The sequence below is a fragment of the Pongo abelii genome, chromosome 13, assembly GCF_028885655.2.
Source record: "Pongo abelii isolate AG06213 chromosome 13, NHGRI_mPonAbe1-v2.0_pri, whole genome shotgun sequence".
Classification (NCBI taxonomy): domain Eukaryota; kingdom Metazoa; phylum Chordata; class Mammalia; order Primates; family Hominidae; genus Pongo; species Pongo abelii.
This window is the reverse complement of record NC_071998.2, coordinates 21,222,070-21,239,868: the sequence shown is the minus strand read 5'-3', so window position 1 is coordinate 21,239,868 and position 17,799 is coordinate 21,222,070. Positions and strand designations below refer to the sequence as shown.

The window sequence follows — 17,799 nt, the reverse complement described above, 5'->3', positions numbered from 1 at the left end:
ACTCTATACAGCTGTTGGACTGTAGCTTTGTTTTCATTATGTCTTGGTATTTCCGTGAGAGGGCAGAGGAGGATGAGCAGATTACTCATTTTAACAGATCTGGAAGCTAAGGGAGTGATTTGTCTTATAACTGCATCTAGAAAACAGACTTTCAAGGCACTGTTTTATGTAACATATTGCTTTTTTCCCTTTAAGAAAATAGAGCTCTTTTGTATTTGTAAAGATTTCATACTGGAGATAAGGTCCAGTAAATAAATTTTTCCCCCCTGGGATACTTGGGGATGGAAAGACGTGGATGCTTGGATATATGCTAGGCTTATTTATGTATGTGGGTATTTAGGGAAGTATGAACCTGATTTGACTGAGCTAAGGGGAAAGGATTTGTTCATGCCAGGTTGTAGTGGTGTTGGGAATCCGGAGAAGCAGAGACCACACGTGCATGCACACGTGTATACAGAGTATTGTGTTGGCTGCAGAAATCCTTTATTATGTGGGGTGGTTTTTCATCTAGCTTCTCTTTGCTTGTGCTCAAATAATTTTTATCAGCCAGGCGTGGTGGCTCATTGCCTGTCATCCCAGCACTTTGGGAGGCCGAGGCAGGTGGATCACCTGAAGTCTGGAGTTCAAGACTAGCCTGGCCAACATGGCAAAACTCCGTCTATACCAAAAATACAAAAATTAGTTGGGCGTGGTGGCACACTGCATGCCTGTAATCCCAGCTACTCTGGAGGCTGAGGCAGGAGAATCACTTGAACCCAGGAGGCAGAGGTTGCAGTGAGCCGAGATTGCGCCATTGCACTCCAGCCTGTGTGACAGAGTGAGACTCCGTCTCAGAAAAAAAAAAGAATGTTTATCAAGGTTTAATTCTCTTAAGGGTTGTAATTAATAAGTTTCATTTTTATCTTATTGGCAGGGTAACAAGGATTACCATCTACAGACATGCTGTGGGAGTCTGGCTTATGCAGCACCTGAATTAATACAAGGCAAATCATATCTTGGATCAGAGGTAATTATTCATTGATTAATTCATTATATAATCAACAGACATTTATATTGGTCACCTGTAGTGAGTCAGGCACTGTGCATTGGGGGTATAATGATGAAGTAAGAAATAATCTTGTTAATCAAAGAGTTCAGTCTATTTGGAGAGTGAGACATGATTACTTATAAATGAAATTAATAACTTGCAATAAATATAGTAACATATAATATACTTATGAAGCAGGGATATTTCTGGTGTCCTTGTTGTGGCTGCTTTTGTATTAAATAGTGCCATAGTTTGGACTTGTTAGTCTAGCTGGATAGAACAAAAGACCAAGGTTCCAGGCTCAGTTTCAGAGATGCTGGTTAGCACAGAGAAAACCTGTGCTTCGCCCATCCAGAGCTGACTCTCCAAGGCCAGCAGCCCTGTGTAGGAGTCCAGGCTGAGAAGGACTGGGCTTTGCCTGATTTATATTTGCTGTATCTCAAATTATCAAATTAGTCAGCTCCTGCCATTCTCTGGAGTACTAGTTTTGCTGATGTGAGTGTCATAAGATTAAAAAAACACTTTAGTTGTGAAAAGCTCAGGAAGTGCTCAGTTAAACAGGTTTCCTATTTCAGGACATGTCCAAATCTTTTTTTGTTTTGTTTTGTTTTTTTTTTCGAGACGGAGTCTCGCTCTGTCACCCAGGCTGGAGTGCAGTGGCGCGATCTTGGCTCACTGCAACCTCCGCCTGCTGGGTTCAAGCAATTCTCTTTCTTCAGCCTCCCAGGTAGCTGGGATTACAGGCAACTGCCATCACGTTTGGCTAATTTTTGTATTTTTAGTAGAGACGGGTTTCACCATGTTGGCCAGGCTGGTCTCAAACTCCTGACCTCAAATGATTCACCCACCTCGGCCTCCCAATTATAGGCATGAGCCACTGTGCCCAGCCTCCAAATCTTTTTTTTTTTTTTTTTGGAGATGGAGTCTCACTCTGTTGCCCAGGCTGGAGTGCAGTGGCACAATCTCGGCTCACTACAAGCTCTGCCTCCTGGGTTCACGCCATTCTTCTGCCTCAGCCGTCCGTGTAGCTGGGACTACAGGCACCCGCCACCATGCCTGGCTACTTTTTTTTGTATTTTTAGTAGAGATGGGGTTTCATCGTGTTAGCCAGGATGGTCTCGATCTGCTGACGTCGTGATCTGCCCACCTCGGCCTCCCAAAGTGCTGGGATTACAGGAGTGAGCCACCGTGCCCAGCTCCAGCCTCCAAATCTTTAATGTGCTCTTGTACAGTGTGATCCTTCAGGAAAGGAACATCACAGATAGCAGCTGGTCCGGATTTTATTTGCCTATGGGATCCACTTTTGATGGAGAGCATCTTTTGGAACTAGTGTAAGGAACTTTGGGAATACCAGGTTACTTCATAACATGAGAAGATGGGAACTATTTTTGGTGACTTTTTATTTTGATATAATCTCTAACTTACAAGATAGTGCAAGAATAGAATGAGGAACTTTGGTATATCTTTTACTCAAATTCACAGTTATTTACATTTTTCCTTATTTGCTTTATCATTCTCTGTATATATGCATATTATTTTTTTTGAATCATTTGAGAGTTAGCTAGAAACATCATATCCTTTTATTACTCAATACTTCTATATATATTTTTCCTAAAAGCAAAGACCTTTTCTTTTATAACCACACTTTAGTATCAAAATTTAACATTGATACAATTTATTGAATTCATAATTCATATTCAAATGGTATTAATTGTACCAATAATGTCCTTTATAGTTTTATTTTCCCCCCAGTCTAGGATATGGTGCAGGATGCATTTAGTTATTGCATCTAGTTATTGTGTCTCTTTAGTCCCTTTTAATCTGGAAGACTTCTTTAGGCTTTCTTTATTTTTTTTTGATCTCAGCATTTTTGAGGAAGCCGGTTATTTAGTAGAATGTACATCAATTTGAATTTATTTGATGTTTCCTTATGATTAGATTCAGGTTATGTATTTTTGGCAGAAATACCACAGAAATGATGTTGTAGCCTTCTTAGTGCATTATAGGAAAGGGACCAAATGTTTTCTGAACATTTATCATAGTCCTGGAATCATGCTGGATACTTTTTATTTTTAATCGTGCTAAGATACTAATAAGATAAAATTTACCATCTTAACTGTTTTAAAATGTATAGTTTAGTAGTACTGAAATATAACCACATTGTTGTGCAACCGATCTCCAGAGCTCTTTTAATTTTGCAAAACTGAAACTTTATACCTGTTAAACAATTCTTCATTTCTGCCTACCCTATTCCCCTGGCAACTACCCTTCTGCTTTCTGTCTCTGTGAATTTGACTAATCTAGGAACCTCATGTAAATGGAATCATAAAATGTTTCTCTTTTTGTGACTGGCTTGTTTCACTTAGCATAATGTCCTCAAGGTTCATTCGTGTTGTAGCATGTGTCAGAATTTCCTTTCTTTATAAGGCTGAATAATATTCCATTGTGTGTATATACCACATTTCGTTTATGCATTCATCCATTGGTAGATACTTAAATTGCTTCCACCTTTTGGCTCCTGTGAGTAATGTTGATAGGAATATGAGTATACAAGTATCTCTTTCAGATCCTGCTTTCAATTCTTTTGGGTATATATTCAGAAGCGGAGTTGCTGGATCATATTGTAATTCTGTTTTTAATATTTTGTGGAATCTCCATACTGTTTTCCATAGTGAGTGTACCATCTTACATTTCCACCAACAGTGTACAGGAGTTTCACATGGGCTGGGCGTGGTGGCTCATGCCTGTAATCCCAGCACTTTGGGAGACTGAGGTGGGCGGATCATGAGGTTAGGAGTTTGAGACCAGCCTGGCCAACATGGTGAATCCCTGTCTCTATTAAAAATATAAAAATTAGCCAGGCATGGTGATGCGCATCTGTAATCCCAGCTACTCGGGGGTTGAGGCAGGAGAATCGCTTGAACCTGGGAGGCAGAGGTTGCAGTGAGCCGAGATCATACCATTGCACTCCAGCCTGGGTGACAGAGCAAGACTGTCTCAAAAAAAAAAAAAAAGAGTTTCACATGCTGGATACCTTTAATAATTTTCAATTAAGCTCTACAGACTTTTTTTTTTTTTTTTTTGAGACAGAGTTTCACTCTTGTTGAACAGGCTGGAGTGCAATGGCATGATCTTGGCTCATCGCAACCTCAGCCTCCCGGGTTCAAGCGATTCTCCTGCCTCAGCCTCCCTAGTAGCTGGGATTACAGGCATGTGCCACCATGCCTGGCTAATTTTGTATTTTTAGTAGAGACGGGGTTTCTCCATGTTGGTCAGGCTGGTCTCGAACTCCCGACCCAAGGTGATCCATCTGCCTTGGCCTCCCAAAGAGTTGGGATTACAGGCATGAGCCACCACGCCTGGCCACAGACATCCTTTTAAGTGAATACTGTTACCTTATCCCATAAGATAAAGAAGATGAAGAAACTGAGGCTCAGAAATTTGGTGCCTTTGGAGGGTCACACAGCTGGTGACTGAGTGAGATTTGAGTGAAGTGAGGTACTGTTTCCACTATTCCATTTAGTTTCCCAGAAGGAGTGATAATCGTATGCCTGATCTCACAAGATTCCTAGAGGTGATGAGAATCTGCTGATTTGAGTGTATCTGGGTTTTTCCTATGTAATTTTAAATTGTTTTCTTGTCCATGTTAGTTCAATTTCCTATCCTCAGAGTGTCTAAAGGATAGTGGACTGAGGAGTCATTTGAGATACTTACTAAATGATGCAGAGCTCAGGGTGGTAACTCTCTCAGAGATTTTGGTTTCGTTTTCTGAGATGGGGCTTTAAGAATCTTCATTTAAAATACTAATAAAATAGTTGATTCTGATGTTCACGGTCCTGATTATGCTTTAAGGACATGTTCCATTGTAAATATCTCTAATTTCTTCAGTAATTTTTCATGGGAAATGGTTTCAGTTCTCTCTTCCTCCCAATTATTTTATTATCTTTTTTTTTTTTTTTTTTGAGACAGAGTCTCACTCTGTCTCCCAGGCTGGAGTGCAGTGGCATGACTGGTTCACAGTAGCCTTTACCTCCTAGACTCAAGCAGTCCTCCCACCTCAGCCTCCCAAGTAGCTAGGACTACAGGTGTGCACTACCACACCCGGCTAATTTTTTAAGTTTCTTTGTAGAGATAGGGTCTTGCTGTGTTTCTGGGGCCGGTCTTGAACTCCTGGGCTCAAGTGATCCTCCCACCTTGGCCTCCCAAAGTGCTGGGAGCCAGTTATTTTTTCATGTCAACTGGTAGTTTATGGATTTACTTGCATTTTCTTTGGTTTATGATTTTAGTTAATTTATTCTCATATTCAATTCAAAACAGTGAAGTAAAGGTACTTTAATTGAAAAATACTTTTTCTGCTTTCTTTTCTCTAATAAGTGTTGGTAGCACTATGGGGATGTTATTATCATTTTATTCCTCTTTAAGTTTAATCCTAGACATAATCTTTCTGTTGACTTCTTGTGTGTTTGTTTGTTTGTTTGTTTGTTTTTTGAGATGGAGTTTCGCTCTTGTTGCCCAGGCTGGAGTGCAATGGTGTGATCTTGGCTCACTGCAACCTCCACCTCCTGAGTTCAAGCGATTCTCCTGCCTCAGCCTCCCGAATTGCTGGAATTACAGGCATGTACCACCCCGCCTGGCAAATTTTGTATTTTTAGTAGAGACGGGGTTTCTCCATGTTGGTCAGGCTGGTCTGGAACTCCCAACCTCAGGTGATCCGCCCGCCTTGGCTTCCCAAAGTGTTAGGATTACGGGCGTGAGCCACCGCTCCTGGACTTTTTTTTTGTTTTTTGAGACGAAGTCTTGCTCTTGTCCCCCAGGCTGGAGTGCAGTGGCCTCCTGAGTAGCTGGAATTACAGACATGCACCACCACACCCGGCTAATTTTTTTATCTTTTTAGTAGAGACAGGGTTTCACCATGTTGGCCCTGCTGGTCTTGAACTCCCTACTTCAGGTGATCTGCCTACCTCGCCTCCCAAAGTGTGGATTACAGGCATGAGCCACCATGTAGTTCACTCTTACCTGTGCAACCTCTTTGCTTTGAATTTTTTTTGAGACGGAGTCTCGCTCTGTTGCCCGGGCTGGAGTGCCATGGTGTGATCTCAGCTCGCTTCAACCTCTACCTCCCAGGTTCAAGTGATTCTCCTGCCTTAGCCTCCCGTGTAGCTGGTATCACAGGTGTCCACTACCACAGCCGGCCAAATTTTGTACTTTTAGTAGAGACGGGGTTTCACCATGTTGACCAGGCTGGTCTTGAACTCCTGACCTCAGGTGGGAGGAGGCCCGTTTTGGCCTCCCAAAGTGCTGGGATTATAGGCGTGAGCCACTGCACCCGATCTGCTTTGAATTTAATACCATGAATGAGTGTCATGCCATCATGTCTCAATTTATAGATTAAATATTTGACATCTCTGAGGCATAAATGGTCAATTTCTGACCTCCTGCAACTTGGAAGAGTAATCAGGTGTTTGCTTCAAGGCAAATTGTTCACTTGAGACATCATAGTAGAGTCCTAATAATTTGATATGATTTGGTAGACAGGACTAGGGGTTAGATTTGGCTTATCTAGTTTAAGTACTACCCAGATATGTGATGCTGCTCAAGTTATTTTAACTGTTTTCTCTTTCTTTGTTTTCTTCCTTCCTTTCCTTCTTTCCTCTTTTTCTTTTTTTCCTCTTAAAACTTTCCTAAGCCTGGGAGGCAAATGTTGCAGTGAGCTGAGATTGTGCCACTGCACTCCAGCCTAGGCAACAGAGTGAGACCCTGTCTCCAAAAAAAAAAAAATTTCCTAAGGCTCAAATGAGAGTAAGAGCTGCGACTTCTCCTCAGCTAATGGTGGCATCATTACTGACTAAGGCCAAATACTGCTTGAATAAATCGTTACTGCTTAGGACTCATGGGACACATGGATATCACATATAAAGGTTAAGCTTTTTTCTGGGATTTTGAGATTTGTAGGACTATTTGTGCTGGTAGGCTAATTTCTAGTGTCTCTCTCTCTCTCTCTCTCTCTCTCCCCCCCCCCCCCCATATATATATGTGTATATATACATATGTATTTGAGATTTGTAGGACTATTTGTGCTGGTAGGCTAATTTCTAGTCTCTCTATATACATATATATATTTTTAGATGGAGTTTCACTGTGTCACCCAGGCTGGAGTACAGTGGCGTGATCTTGGCTCACTGCAACCTCTGCCTCTTGGATTCAAGCGAGTCTCCTGCCTCAGCCTCCCGAGTAGCTGGGACTATGGGCATGTGCCATCATGCCTGGCTAATTTTTGTAGTTTTAGGAGAGACAGGGTTTCACCATGTTGGCCAGGCTAGTCTCGAACTCCTGACTTCAGGTGATCCGCCTGTCTTGGCCTCCCAAAGTGCTGGGATTACAGGCATAAGCCACCAGGCCCAGCCACTTCTACATTTGAAAAGTCAATCATTGAACTTTATTAAAGTTCTCTACATAGAATTTTATAGTACAGCTTAGTCATACTTGCTGATTATCAGTAAATTTTAAGACATCCTCATGCCTGTTTACATAATCTTTATATGTAACCTAAACCTTCAGTAGCACTGTAGAATTGTCTCATCTTCTTATCATGTCCAACCCAGCCCAGCCTACTGGAAATTATTTTCTTTTAAGTGTTAGAGTCCAGCTGGAGGAGAGTGCGTTAAATTGGAAGTTAGGAGGCCTTCCTGGGTGGCCTCCAATTGACTGGGTGACTTTAGACAAGCCTCCTTAGCTTCAGATTCTCTGACTATAGAATAAGCAGGTTGAAGTGGTTGATATCTGAGTTCTTTTTTAGCTTTGTTACAACTCTGTGATTGTATCAAGAGTCCTACCATTCTGAAATATGTTTGAATTTTTGTTTCAGTAATTTTTCTTTTTCCCTCTTTCTTTCAGGCAGATGTTTGGAGCATGGGCGTACTGTTATATGTTCTTATGTGTGGATTTCTACCATTTGATGATGATAATGTAATGGCTTTATATAAGAAGATTATGGTGAGTATTACAAAGCATAGAATTTCAATGTAGAACTTTTCTATACTGAATAGTATATGCTTTCATTCATAAATATACAAAAACAGGCAAAAAAGTTATTCTCTGCTATTAGAAGTCAAAATCATAGTTATTCTTTGGGAGTGGTTAAGGAGTGGGCTTCTGTTCTGTTTCTCTTTTTTTTTTTTTGAGACGGAGTCTCGCTCTGTTGCCCAGGCTGGAGTGCAGTGGCGCGATCTCGGCTCACTGCAAGCTCCGCCTGTCGGGTTCACGCCATTCTCCTGCCTCAGCCTCCCGATTAGCTGGGACTACAGGCGCCGGCCGCCACCACGCCCAGCTAATTTTGTTTGCATTTTTGGTAGAGATGAGGTTTCACGGTGTTAGCCAGGATGGTCTCAATTTCCTAACCTCGTGATCCTCCCGCCTCGGCCTCTCAAAGTGCTGGGATTACAGGCGTGAGCCACCGCGCCCGGCCTCTGTTCTGTTTCTTAATCTGGGAGTTGGCTACACTTGTATACAGTAGTTCCCCCTTGTCAGCGGTTTTGCTTTCTGCGGTCTTAGTTGCCCATGGTCAATTGCGGTCTGAAAATTGGTGAGTTTATGTAATACGGTAAGATATTTTGAGAGAAAGAGGCACATTCAGGCCGGGCGTGGTGTCTCACGCCTGTAATCCCAGCGCTTTGGGAGGCTGAGGCTGGCAGATCACGAGGTCAGGAGATCGAGACCATCCTGACTAACGCGGTGAAACCCCGTCTCTACTAAAAATACAAAAAATTAGCTGGGCATGGTGGCGGGCGCCTGTAGTCCCAGCTACTCGGGAGGCTGAGGCAGGAGAATGGGGTGAACCCAGGAGGTGGAGCTTACAGAGCCGAGATTATGCCACTGCACTCCAGCCTGGGTGACAGAGCAAGACTCTGTCTCAATTAAAAAAAAAAAAAAAAAAAAGGCACATTCACATAACATTTTTAACAGTATATTGTTATAATTATTCTATTTTATTATGTTATTGTTAATCTCTTATTCTGCCTAATGTATAAATTAAACTTTATCAAACTTGTGTGTGTGTGTGTGTGTATATATATATATATATATATATATAGAAAGAAACATAGCACATATAGGGTTCATTACTATCCGTGGTTTCTGGCATGCATGGGTGTTTTGGAAAGTATTACCTGCTGATAAGGGGGACTACAGTATTCAGTTTTTGAAAACTCATTGAGGTGTACTCTTATGATATACAAACTTCTTTTTTTGTTTTTGGAGACAGAGTTTCGCTCTTGTTGCCCAGGCTAGAGTGCAATGGCGCGATCTTGGCTCACCGCAACCTCTGCTTCCCAGGTTCAAGCGATTCTCCTGCCTCAGCCTCCCTAGTAGCTGAGATTACAAGCATGTGCCACCACGCCCGGCTAATTTTTTGTATTTTTAGTAGAGTCAGTGTTTCTCCATGTTGGTCAGGCTGGTCTCGAACTCCTGACCTCAGGTGATCCGCCTGCCTCGGCCTCCCAAAGTGCTGGGATTACAGGCATGAGGCACCGCGCCCGGCCCAATATATAAACTTCTGTACATATACTTCCTCAATGAAAAGCTTAACAAAATAAAAACAGAATGCTGTGTCAAATCACATTTTCCTTTTGACTTATAAAATAGGAACCTCCTCTTTTCTTTTTTTGGAAGACAAAATTTTGGCTTCAGGGTACAATAAAACCACAATTGAGATCACCTACTGTAAGCTTTGTTAAAATCCTATATATCAGAGACAGAGAGTAGATAAGTTGTTGCTTGGGGTTAGGGGTGGAGAGTGACTGCCTGTGAGTATGGGTTTTCTTTTTGGGATGATGAAAACATTCTGGAATTAGAGGTGATGATTACACAACTTTGTAAATATACTAAAATCTACACTTTAAAAGGGTGAATATTATGGTATGTGAATTATGTTCGGTTAAAAAATCAAAAAAATCATAGGAAGGAAAATAGGAAAATTATTTTAAAGAATTAATATTTCAAAGCAAACTAACAAAAGAAGACATGTAAAGAGTAAGAAAGAACATCTTGTGTTCCATAGCAAACTGAGGTCAGGCTAGCAGAGCAGCTTCTCCGAATGCTTCACTCTCTTTCTTCTTCTTTTTTTGGGATAAGGTCTTGCTCTGTCACCCAGCCTGAAGTGCAGGAGTGCGATCATGGCTCACTGTAGCCTTGACACCCTGGGCTCAAGTGGTCCTCTCACCTCAACCTCCCAACTAGCTGGGACCACAGGCACTGCACCACTACACCCGGCTAATTAAAAAAATTTTTTTGTAGAGATAGGATCTTCCCTATGTTACCCAGGCTGGTCTCAAACTCCTGTGCTCAAGTGATCCTCCCACCTCAGCCTTGCAAAGTGCCGAGATTACAGGTGTGAGCTACTGTGCCCGGCCTTCTGAATGCTTCCTGAATCCAATTCTGTTTAACAAATATTTCCTGAATTTCTGCTTTATATAAGATGCTGAAAGGCATAGAAAAGACCTATGAAACTTTATTGCCCACCAGGGCCTGATTTCTTGTTGGAAACAGGTATAAGCTATCTAAAAACGGCAAAGAGTGAGGAATGCCATATTATAACAGAGTGTAAATGAAGTTAATATAGGAGTTGGGGTGGCTCTGGGAGGGCATCTTAGAGGAAGTGAGGTTTGAGCACGTCTTTAAAAGAAGGGTAGAAGTGTTTCAGAAAGGGATGTGGGCAAGAGCATTCCTGATAGTACAGATAGTATGAGCAAAGGCATAGAGGTGGGAGAGACGTGGGGAGGAATGGGCAGTTTTTTGTAGCTGGACCATTGGATCTCTAACAATTAGATGAGGAGACTACCTAGAGCAACTCTCACTTCTAGGAAGTAGCATACAGTGTTGAAAGTGGTAGACCCAGTTGGCTTGTTGCCCACTCTATAGAACACCAAGTCTAAGGACACTGAGTTCAATCTTCAACTTTTATTTGACTTATAGTTTTTCCTATATCCCACCTTGGAAGATTCTTTAAAGTTGATTCCCAAGCTTCAGAGAATAGCTTTGGGAAGAGATGGAACTGCAATAGTTCCAACTCCTTGAAGACTGAGGAGCTCTGATTCTGCAGGATCAAAGAGAAGCAGTGTGAGCGGTAACTATTAACACCGCCTTGGGGACCCATGTGTGTCCAGGCTTCTTCTTGTGAAGGGGAGATAAATGAGGCAGTGGGCTGGAGGCCGGCCTCCTAGAGCCTGCTGCTGTAGCCAAGACAGCTTGTTTTCCTCCTGTCCCTTCTTGAGCCTTCTTGATCTTTGCTGGGTAGCACTCGTTGCTTTGGCTTCTGCATGCGACTGTCGCAGCAGTTCCTGACTCCATAGAGCCATACCTGACTGCATCAACATCAGGATATGGGGGAGAGTAGGGTTAGGATCTTTTTGTGGCTTTAGCTCCAGTCAACAGAAGTGGTCTTTGGGCAGCTCAGTAACATTTATCCAGTTATACTTCTACAAAATATTAGGTTGGCCTCTTGAATTCTTCCCTCTTTTTGCTACTCTTTTCTGTAAAGTAGGACTGTGTTTTTTATTCTGAGGATAATTGTATTGTAGTATAGGTTGAGTATCCCTAATCTGAAAATCCAAAATTTGAAATGCTCCAACATTTGACACTTTTTGAGTGCTGAGATGATGCTCAAAGGAAATGCTTACTGGAGCATTTCAGGTTTTGGATTTTCAGATTTGGGATATTCAGTCAGTAAGCGTATAATGCACATATTCCAAAGCCTGAAATCTGAAACACTTCTGTTCCCAAGCATTTGGGTAAGGGATACTCAACTTGTATTATAAGCTGCTAGGATATTTTACCCTATTCTTGTTTTGGGAACTCCATCCCAAAGAAATAAGCTGACAGATTTCTCCAAAGTGAACTAGAATTGAATCTGCTAGCTGGTGTAACACGGAATATTACACCTCCTAGACTTCTAGAAAGACTATGTGGAAACAGATAATGGTAGAATTTCACTGTTGGAAAGCACCTGGGAAATCATGTTTTCTGACCCTTGTTGCTTGTTTTATATTTAATCCTCACTAAAATGTTTCCTGCCTTGGCTATGTCTATGTACTCTCTCTCAGGGTGGGGGAAGTTAGCTAATGGATTTAGTTCTTCCTAACCCTAGTTGCGCATTAGAATCGCTTGGGGTGCTTTAAAAAGTATTGGTTCCACCCCCAGAGCAATTAAATCAGAATATCATTGATGTTTTTGAAATTCAGAATCTTCAGAATCTCTACTATCTGTGGACTTTGGTAAATTATTTAGCCTCTCTGTGTCTTAGTTTCTTTGTCTGTAAAAATGGATGAAATAACACAGCATAGGGTTGTTGTGAAGATTAAATGAGTTAATCCATGGAAAGCATTTAGAGTGGTGCTCAATAAATGTAGCTATTATTTTTTTTTTTTGAGACAGCGTCTCGCTCTGTCGCCCAGGCTAGAGTGCAGTGGTTAGATTCGGCTCACTGCACCCTCCACCTCCTGGGTTCAAGCAATTCTTCTGCCTCGGCCTCCCAGGTAGCTGAGACTACAGGTGGGCACCACTATGCCTGGCCAATTTTTGTATTTTTAGTAGAGACGGGGTTTCACCATATTGGTCAGGCTGGTCTTGAACTCCTGACCTTGTGATCTGCCCGCCTCTGCCTCCCAAAGTGCTGGGATTATAGGTGTGAGCCACTGCACCTAGCTGCTATTATTGTTTTATTTTTGTTTGTTTGTTTTGTTTTTTTCTGTGACAGAGTCTCACTCTGTCACCCAGGCTGGAGTGCAATGGCGCGATCTTTGCTCATTGCAACCTCCGCCTCCTCAGTTCAAGCAATTCTCTTGCCTCAGCCTCCTGAGTAGCTGGGATTACAATCATGCGCCACCGTGCCTGGCTAATTTTTGTAGTTTTAGTAGAGAAGGGGTTTTGCCATGTTGGCCAAGCTGGTCTTGAACTCCTGACCTCAAGTGATCCACCACCTTGGCCTTCCAAAATGCTGGGATTACAGGCATGAGCCACCACATCTGGCAATTATTTTTGAGACAAAGCCTTGCTCTGTTGCCCAGGCTGGAGTGCAGTGGCGCCATCTTGGCTCACTGCAAGCTCTGCCTCCTGGGTTCAAGCGATTCTCCTGCCTCAGCCTCCCAAGTAGCTGGGATTACAGGCGAGTGCCACCAAGCTCAGCTAATTTTGTATGTTTAGTAGAGATGAGGTTTCACCATGTTGGCCAGGCTGGTCTTGACCTCCTGACCTCAAGTGATCCTCCTGCCTTGGCCTCCCAAAGAGGCTGGGATTACATGCATTTCTAAATGAGATTTGCCAGTATTTTGTCCAGGACTTAAAATTGGCTCAAAAATTAATGTGCACTTTTTTGGCAACTATCTTTGTATGTTTGGTTTTGGTTTCATGATTTGTATTAGCCCCATAAAGTTACATTGGGGAGTGTTCTTTCTTTTACTTTTCTTTGGGAGAGCTTAACAATTTTTTTGTGGATGTTTTGTAGAATGTGCTTGGAAGTTCAACTCCACCTGTGCCTTCTTTATGGAAAGATTTTTAACTAACATATAACATTTAACTAACATAGATCATAACATTTCATTTGAAGCTCTCTAGTGGCCTCTTTCTCCTCAAGTACAAGCCAGCGTTTGCCCTGTGTGCTGTGGGTTTTCCCCCGTGTAATGTGGCCTCCCATCACCTCACTGCCCTCGTGGTCTACTCCCTGCCTCACTTGTGCCACCCACATTGTCCTCCTTGTCATTTCTTTTTTCCCCTTTTTCTGGAACACGCTAAGGTGTGTCTGCCTCAGGGCATTTGTACTTACCCTTTCACCTGAAATGGTTTTCTCCAGGAGAGATGCTTTGTTCCCTCCCTTCTTTCAGGTCTCTGTTCAAATGTTCTCTAATCAGAAAGACAGCGACTTGTTTATGTGTTCATGTGTTTGTTCATTTACTCATTTATTCCATGTCATTTCACCTTAGGGAGGATAAAATAGTTACCAAACACCTAATATGTGCCAGGCGCTTTTCTAGATGTGTGGGGTGTATCTGTGAATAAAACGGATGAAAGATCCCTGTCCTCGTGGAGTTTATCTTCTAGTGGTGGGGATATAGAGAAAGACAATAAGCATAATAAGTAAATTTTACTAAAAGATGAGATGTACTTTGGAAAAGAGAAAAAAATTAAGTAGGATAAAGAGGAATCAGGAGTACAGATGGGGTAGTTGTGGAGGAAAGGGCCAGTAGGTTGCATGATTAAATAAGGGGGTCAGGATAAACTTCTTGGAGGCGAGATGTAAGGAGACTTGAAGGATGTGAGAGTGTCAAGTGGATATCTAGGAGAAAAATATTTCCAGCAGAGGGAACAGCTAGAGCAAAGACTGGGAGGTAGGAACATGCCTGGTGTTGTCAAGGGAGGGCGAGAGGGCCAGTGCAGCCTGAGTTTAGTAAGTGAGGAGGGCAGTAGGAAAGGAAACCTCGGGAACAGGTGGTCAAGCTGCTTTGGGCTGGGTAGGCTCTCATAAGGACTTTGGCATTTTTTCTACGTGAAATGGGGAGCCATTGGAAGCTTTTGAGGACATGATTTGGTTTAGTTTTTAACAGGATCATATTGGCTGCTATGTGGAGATGCCTGTAGGAAGTGAAGAAGAGAACCAGGGCATCTGGTCAGGAGGATATTGTAATGATTCAGATAAGAGATGGTGGCAGTGGAGGTGGTAAAAGGTGGGTAGATACTAGATGTCTTTTTTTTTTTTTTTTTTTGGGGACAGTCTCGCCCTGTCACCCAGGCTGGAGTGCAGTGGTGCGATCTTGGCTCACTGCAACCTCTGCCTCCTGGGTTCAAGTGATTATCCTGCCTCAGCCTCCTGAGTAGCTAGGGTTATAGGTCCTTGCCACCATGCGTGGCTAAGTTTTGTAGTTTTAGTAGAGATGGGGTTTTGCCATGTTGGCCAGGTTGGTCTTGAACTCCTGACTCAGGTGATTCACCTCCCTCGGCCTCCCAAGGTGCTGGGGTTACAGGTGTGAGCCACTGCTTCTGGCCTGGATGTCTTTTTTAAAAAATTATTTTTGTATTAACAAAATTAAAAGTAAAAGTAGACCTGTATGTGCAAAGGGTAAAGTAAAATTGACCCTTTGTATATACAGTAAAATTGACCCTTTGTATATACAGGTCTATGAATTCTAACACATATATAGATTCATATAACCATTGCCACAGTCAGAATGTAGAACAGTCTGGATGTCTTTTGAAGGTGTGGCTAACATGATTTGTGGATGGATTGGATGAGGAGAGTAACCTGAGTAGCTAGAAAGTTGGAAAATTATTAAAGGTATCTAGCATGTGAAACTTTTTTTTTTTTTTTAAGGCAGAGTCTTACTTTGTCACCCAGGCTGGAGTGCAGTGGTGTGATCTCGGCTCACTGTAACCTCTGCCTCCCAGGTTCAAGCGATTCTCCTGCCTCAGCCTTCTGAGTAGCTGGGATTACAGGCTCCCATCACCGCGCCTAGCTAATTTTTGTAGTTTTAGCAGAGATGGGGTTTCACCATGTTGGACAGGCTTGTCTCAAACTCCTGACCTTAGGTGATCAGCCTACCTCAGCCTCCCAAGTGTTGGGATTACAGGCGTGAGCCTGGCCATAAAACCTGTTTCTTAGAGGCAATCATTGCTATCACGTTTATCAGATTTTTATGTATTTTTTTTCAGACATTAGCCTGCATATGTAAGGAATTATATATTTATATATTTTCTCTTTCTGCTACCCCCTTCCCAGTTTTGTTTTTTTTTTTTACACAGATGGTAGCATACCATAAACACTGTTCTGCACTTTGTTTTCCTCCCTTAGCAGTGTGTCTTGCAAATCATAACACTTCATACCCACTTCAGAGCCTCTTCATTCTTTTTATGATTGCATAGAATTGCATTGTATGCACGTACCATAATTTATTTAACCAGTCCTAGGTTAATGGACATTTAAGTAATTTCCAAGTAGTCATTTGTACATTGTGAATATAATAAATCTGTAAGAAAATTTCTAGAACAGTTGTTGGGTCAAAGGTATGTGAATTAGTAATTTTGATAGATATCGCCAAATTGCTTCCCAGTAAAGTCCTGTTGGTTTATGCAACTACCAACAGTAGCATAATAATGCCAGTTTCTCCATATCCCCCCACCAATACAGTGTATCACTGTTTTTGATTGTTATGTTTAAGACTTATTTTTGCTCTGCAGGAATTTTTAGTTTTTATTTAGTGAAATTCATCAATCTTTTTCTTTCTTTCTTTCTTTTTTGTTTTTAGAGACAGGGTCTTGCTCTGTCACCCAGGCTGGAGTGCAGTGGTGCAGTCATAGCTCACTGCAACCTCAATCTCCTGGGCTCAAGTGATCCTCCCGCCTCAGCCTCCTGAGTAGCTGGAACTACAGGCGTGCGCTACCACACTTGGCTAATATTTTTTGTAGAGATAAGGCCTCGCTATATTGCTGAGGCTTGTCTCTGGCCTCAAGCGATCCTCCCAACTTGGCCTCTCAAAATGTTGGGATTATAGGCATGAGCCACTGTGCCCAGCCTGTCAATTTTTTATTGTCATATTTGGAAGGGCTTTTTGACTTTATTTTTTAAAATATCCGTGTTTTCGTCTAGTGTTTTTATGGTTTCACTTTTTAAAAATGTTTAAATGTTTGATTCATCTAGAATTTGCTTTAGTATGTTTTCTTGACTTTAAACATCATTAAAAAAAACTGTGGAGATTTGCTTTCGTATTCTGGATTCTGGATTTTAAAGATCTAATTGTAGGCCAGGTGTGGTGGCTCATGCCTATAATCCCAGCACTTTGCGGGGCTGAGGCAGGGACATGGCTTGAAGCCAGAAGTTTGAGACCAGCCTAAGCAACATTGTGAGACTCTGTCTCTACAAAAAATAAAAAAAAAAATTAGCTGGGCATGGTGGCATTTGTCTTTAGTCCTAGCTACTCAGGAGAGTGAGGTGGGAGGATTGCTTGAACCTAGGAGTTCTATGCTGCAGTGAGCTATGATTCCACCAACCATTGCATTCCAGCCCAGGCCATAGACTCCATGTCTTTAAAAAAAAAAAAAAAAAGAAGGCCGGGCCCGGTGGCTCACGCCTGTAATCCCAGCACTTTGGGAAGCTGAGGTGGGCAGATCACTTGAGGCCAGGAGTAGCCTGGCCAACATGGTGAAACCCCATCTCTACTAAAAATACAAGAATTTTCTGGTCGTGGTGGTGCATGCCTGTAATCCCAGCTACTTTGGAGGCTGAGGCGTGAGAATCATTTGAACCTGGGAGGCAGAGGTTGCAGTGAGCTGAGATTGTGCCACTGCACTCCAGCCTGGGTGACAGACAGAGACTCCTTCTCAAAAAAAAAAAAAGAAAAAGAAAATTGAATTGTGATGGCAATGTAGCCATATATACTTAAGATTTGAGGTTCATTTTTAACAATAGTGTATGTAAGTCCTTATTTAAAATAGTCTTGCTAATTTCAAGTTTTGCAGACGACTTGTTAAATCTAATTAGGTATTTTTTTAACTTTGTGTTTTGGTTGATATACTAAAAGTAGAAGTGTCAGCTCCATTACTGTTTGCTTGTATTCATAGTCTTCAATCTGTGGTTTCTTTGCAAGAGTCTTGAGCCACTTGTCTTTTCAATGAGGATTTAGCTTCATTAAACCGTATACTATAATCTGTAAATCCATTAACTGTGCTCCTGTAAAGCACGGTGCTTTGCAATACCATTCTTTCTTAAGAGTGTCTTATAGTGTAGGTTATAT

At 42.0% G+C, this 17,799-nt stretch overlaps 1 protein-coding gene across 11 annotated transcripts in view; it reads left to right on the top strand.

Moving 5' to 3' along the window:
• The window catches only part of MELK (maternal embryonic leucine zipper kinase), a 99,069-nt gene that overhangs the window by 25,631 nt on the left and 55,639 nt on the right, over positions 1–17,799 (top strand). For 10 of the 11 annotated variants that reach the window (XM_009244268.4, XM_054519699.2, XM_024252610.3 and 7 more), the window contains 2 exons: positions 914–1,006; positions 7,922–8,020. In XM_009244268.4, the coding sequence (XP_009242543.3) occupies positions 914–1,006; positions 7,922–8,020 (192 nt within the window). Of the gene's footprint in view, positions 1–913; positions 1,007–5,541; positions 5,646–7,921; positions 8,021–17,799 lie in introns of those variants that run through there. The other variant, XM_063714148.1, reaches the window with a different exon arrangement.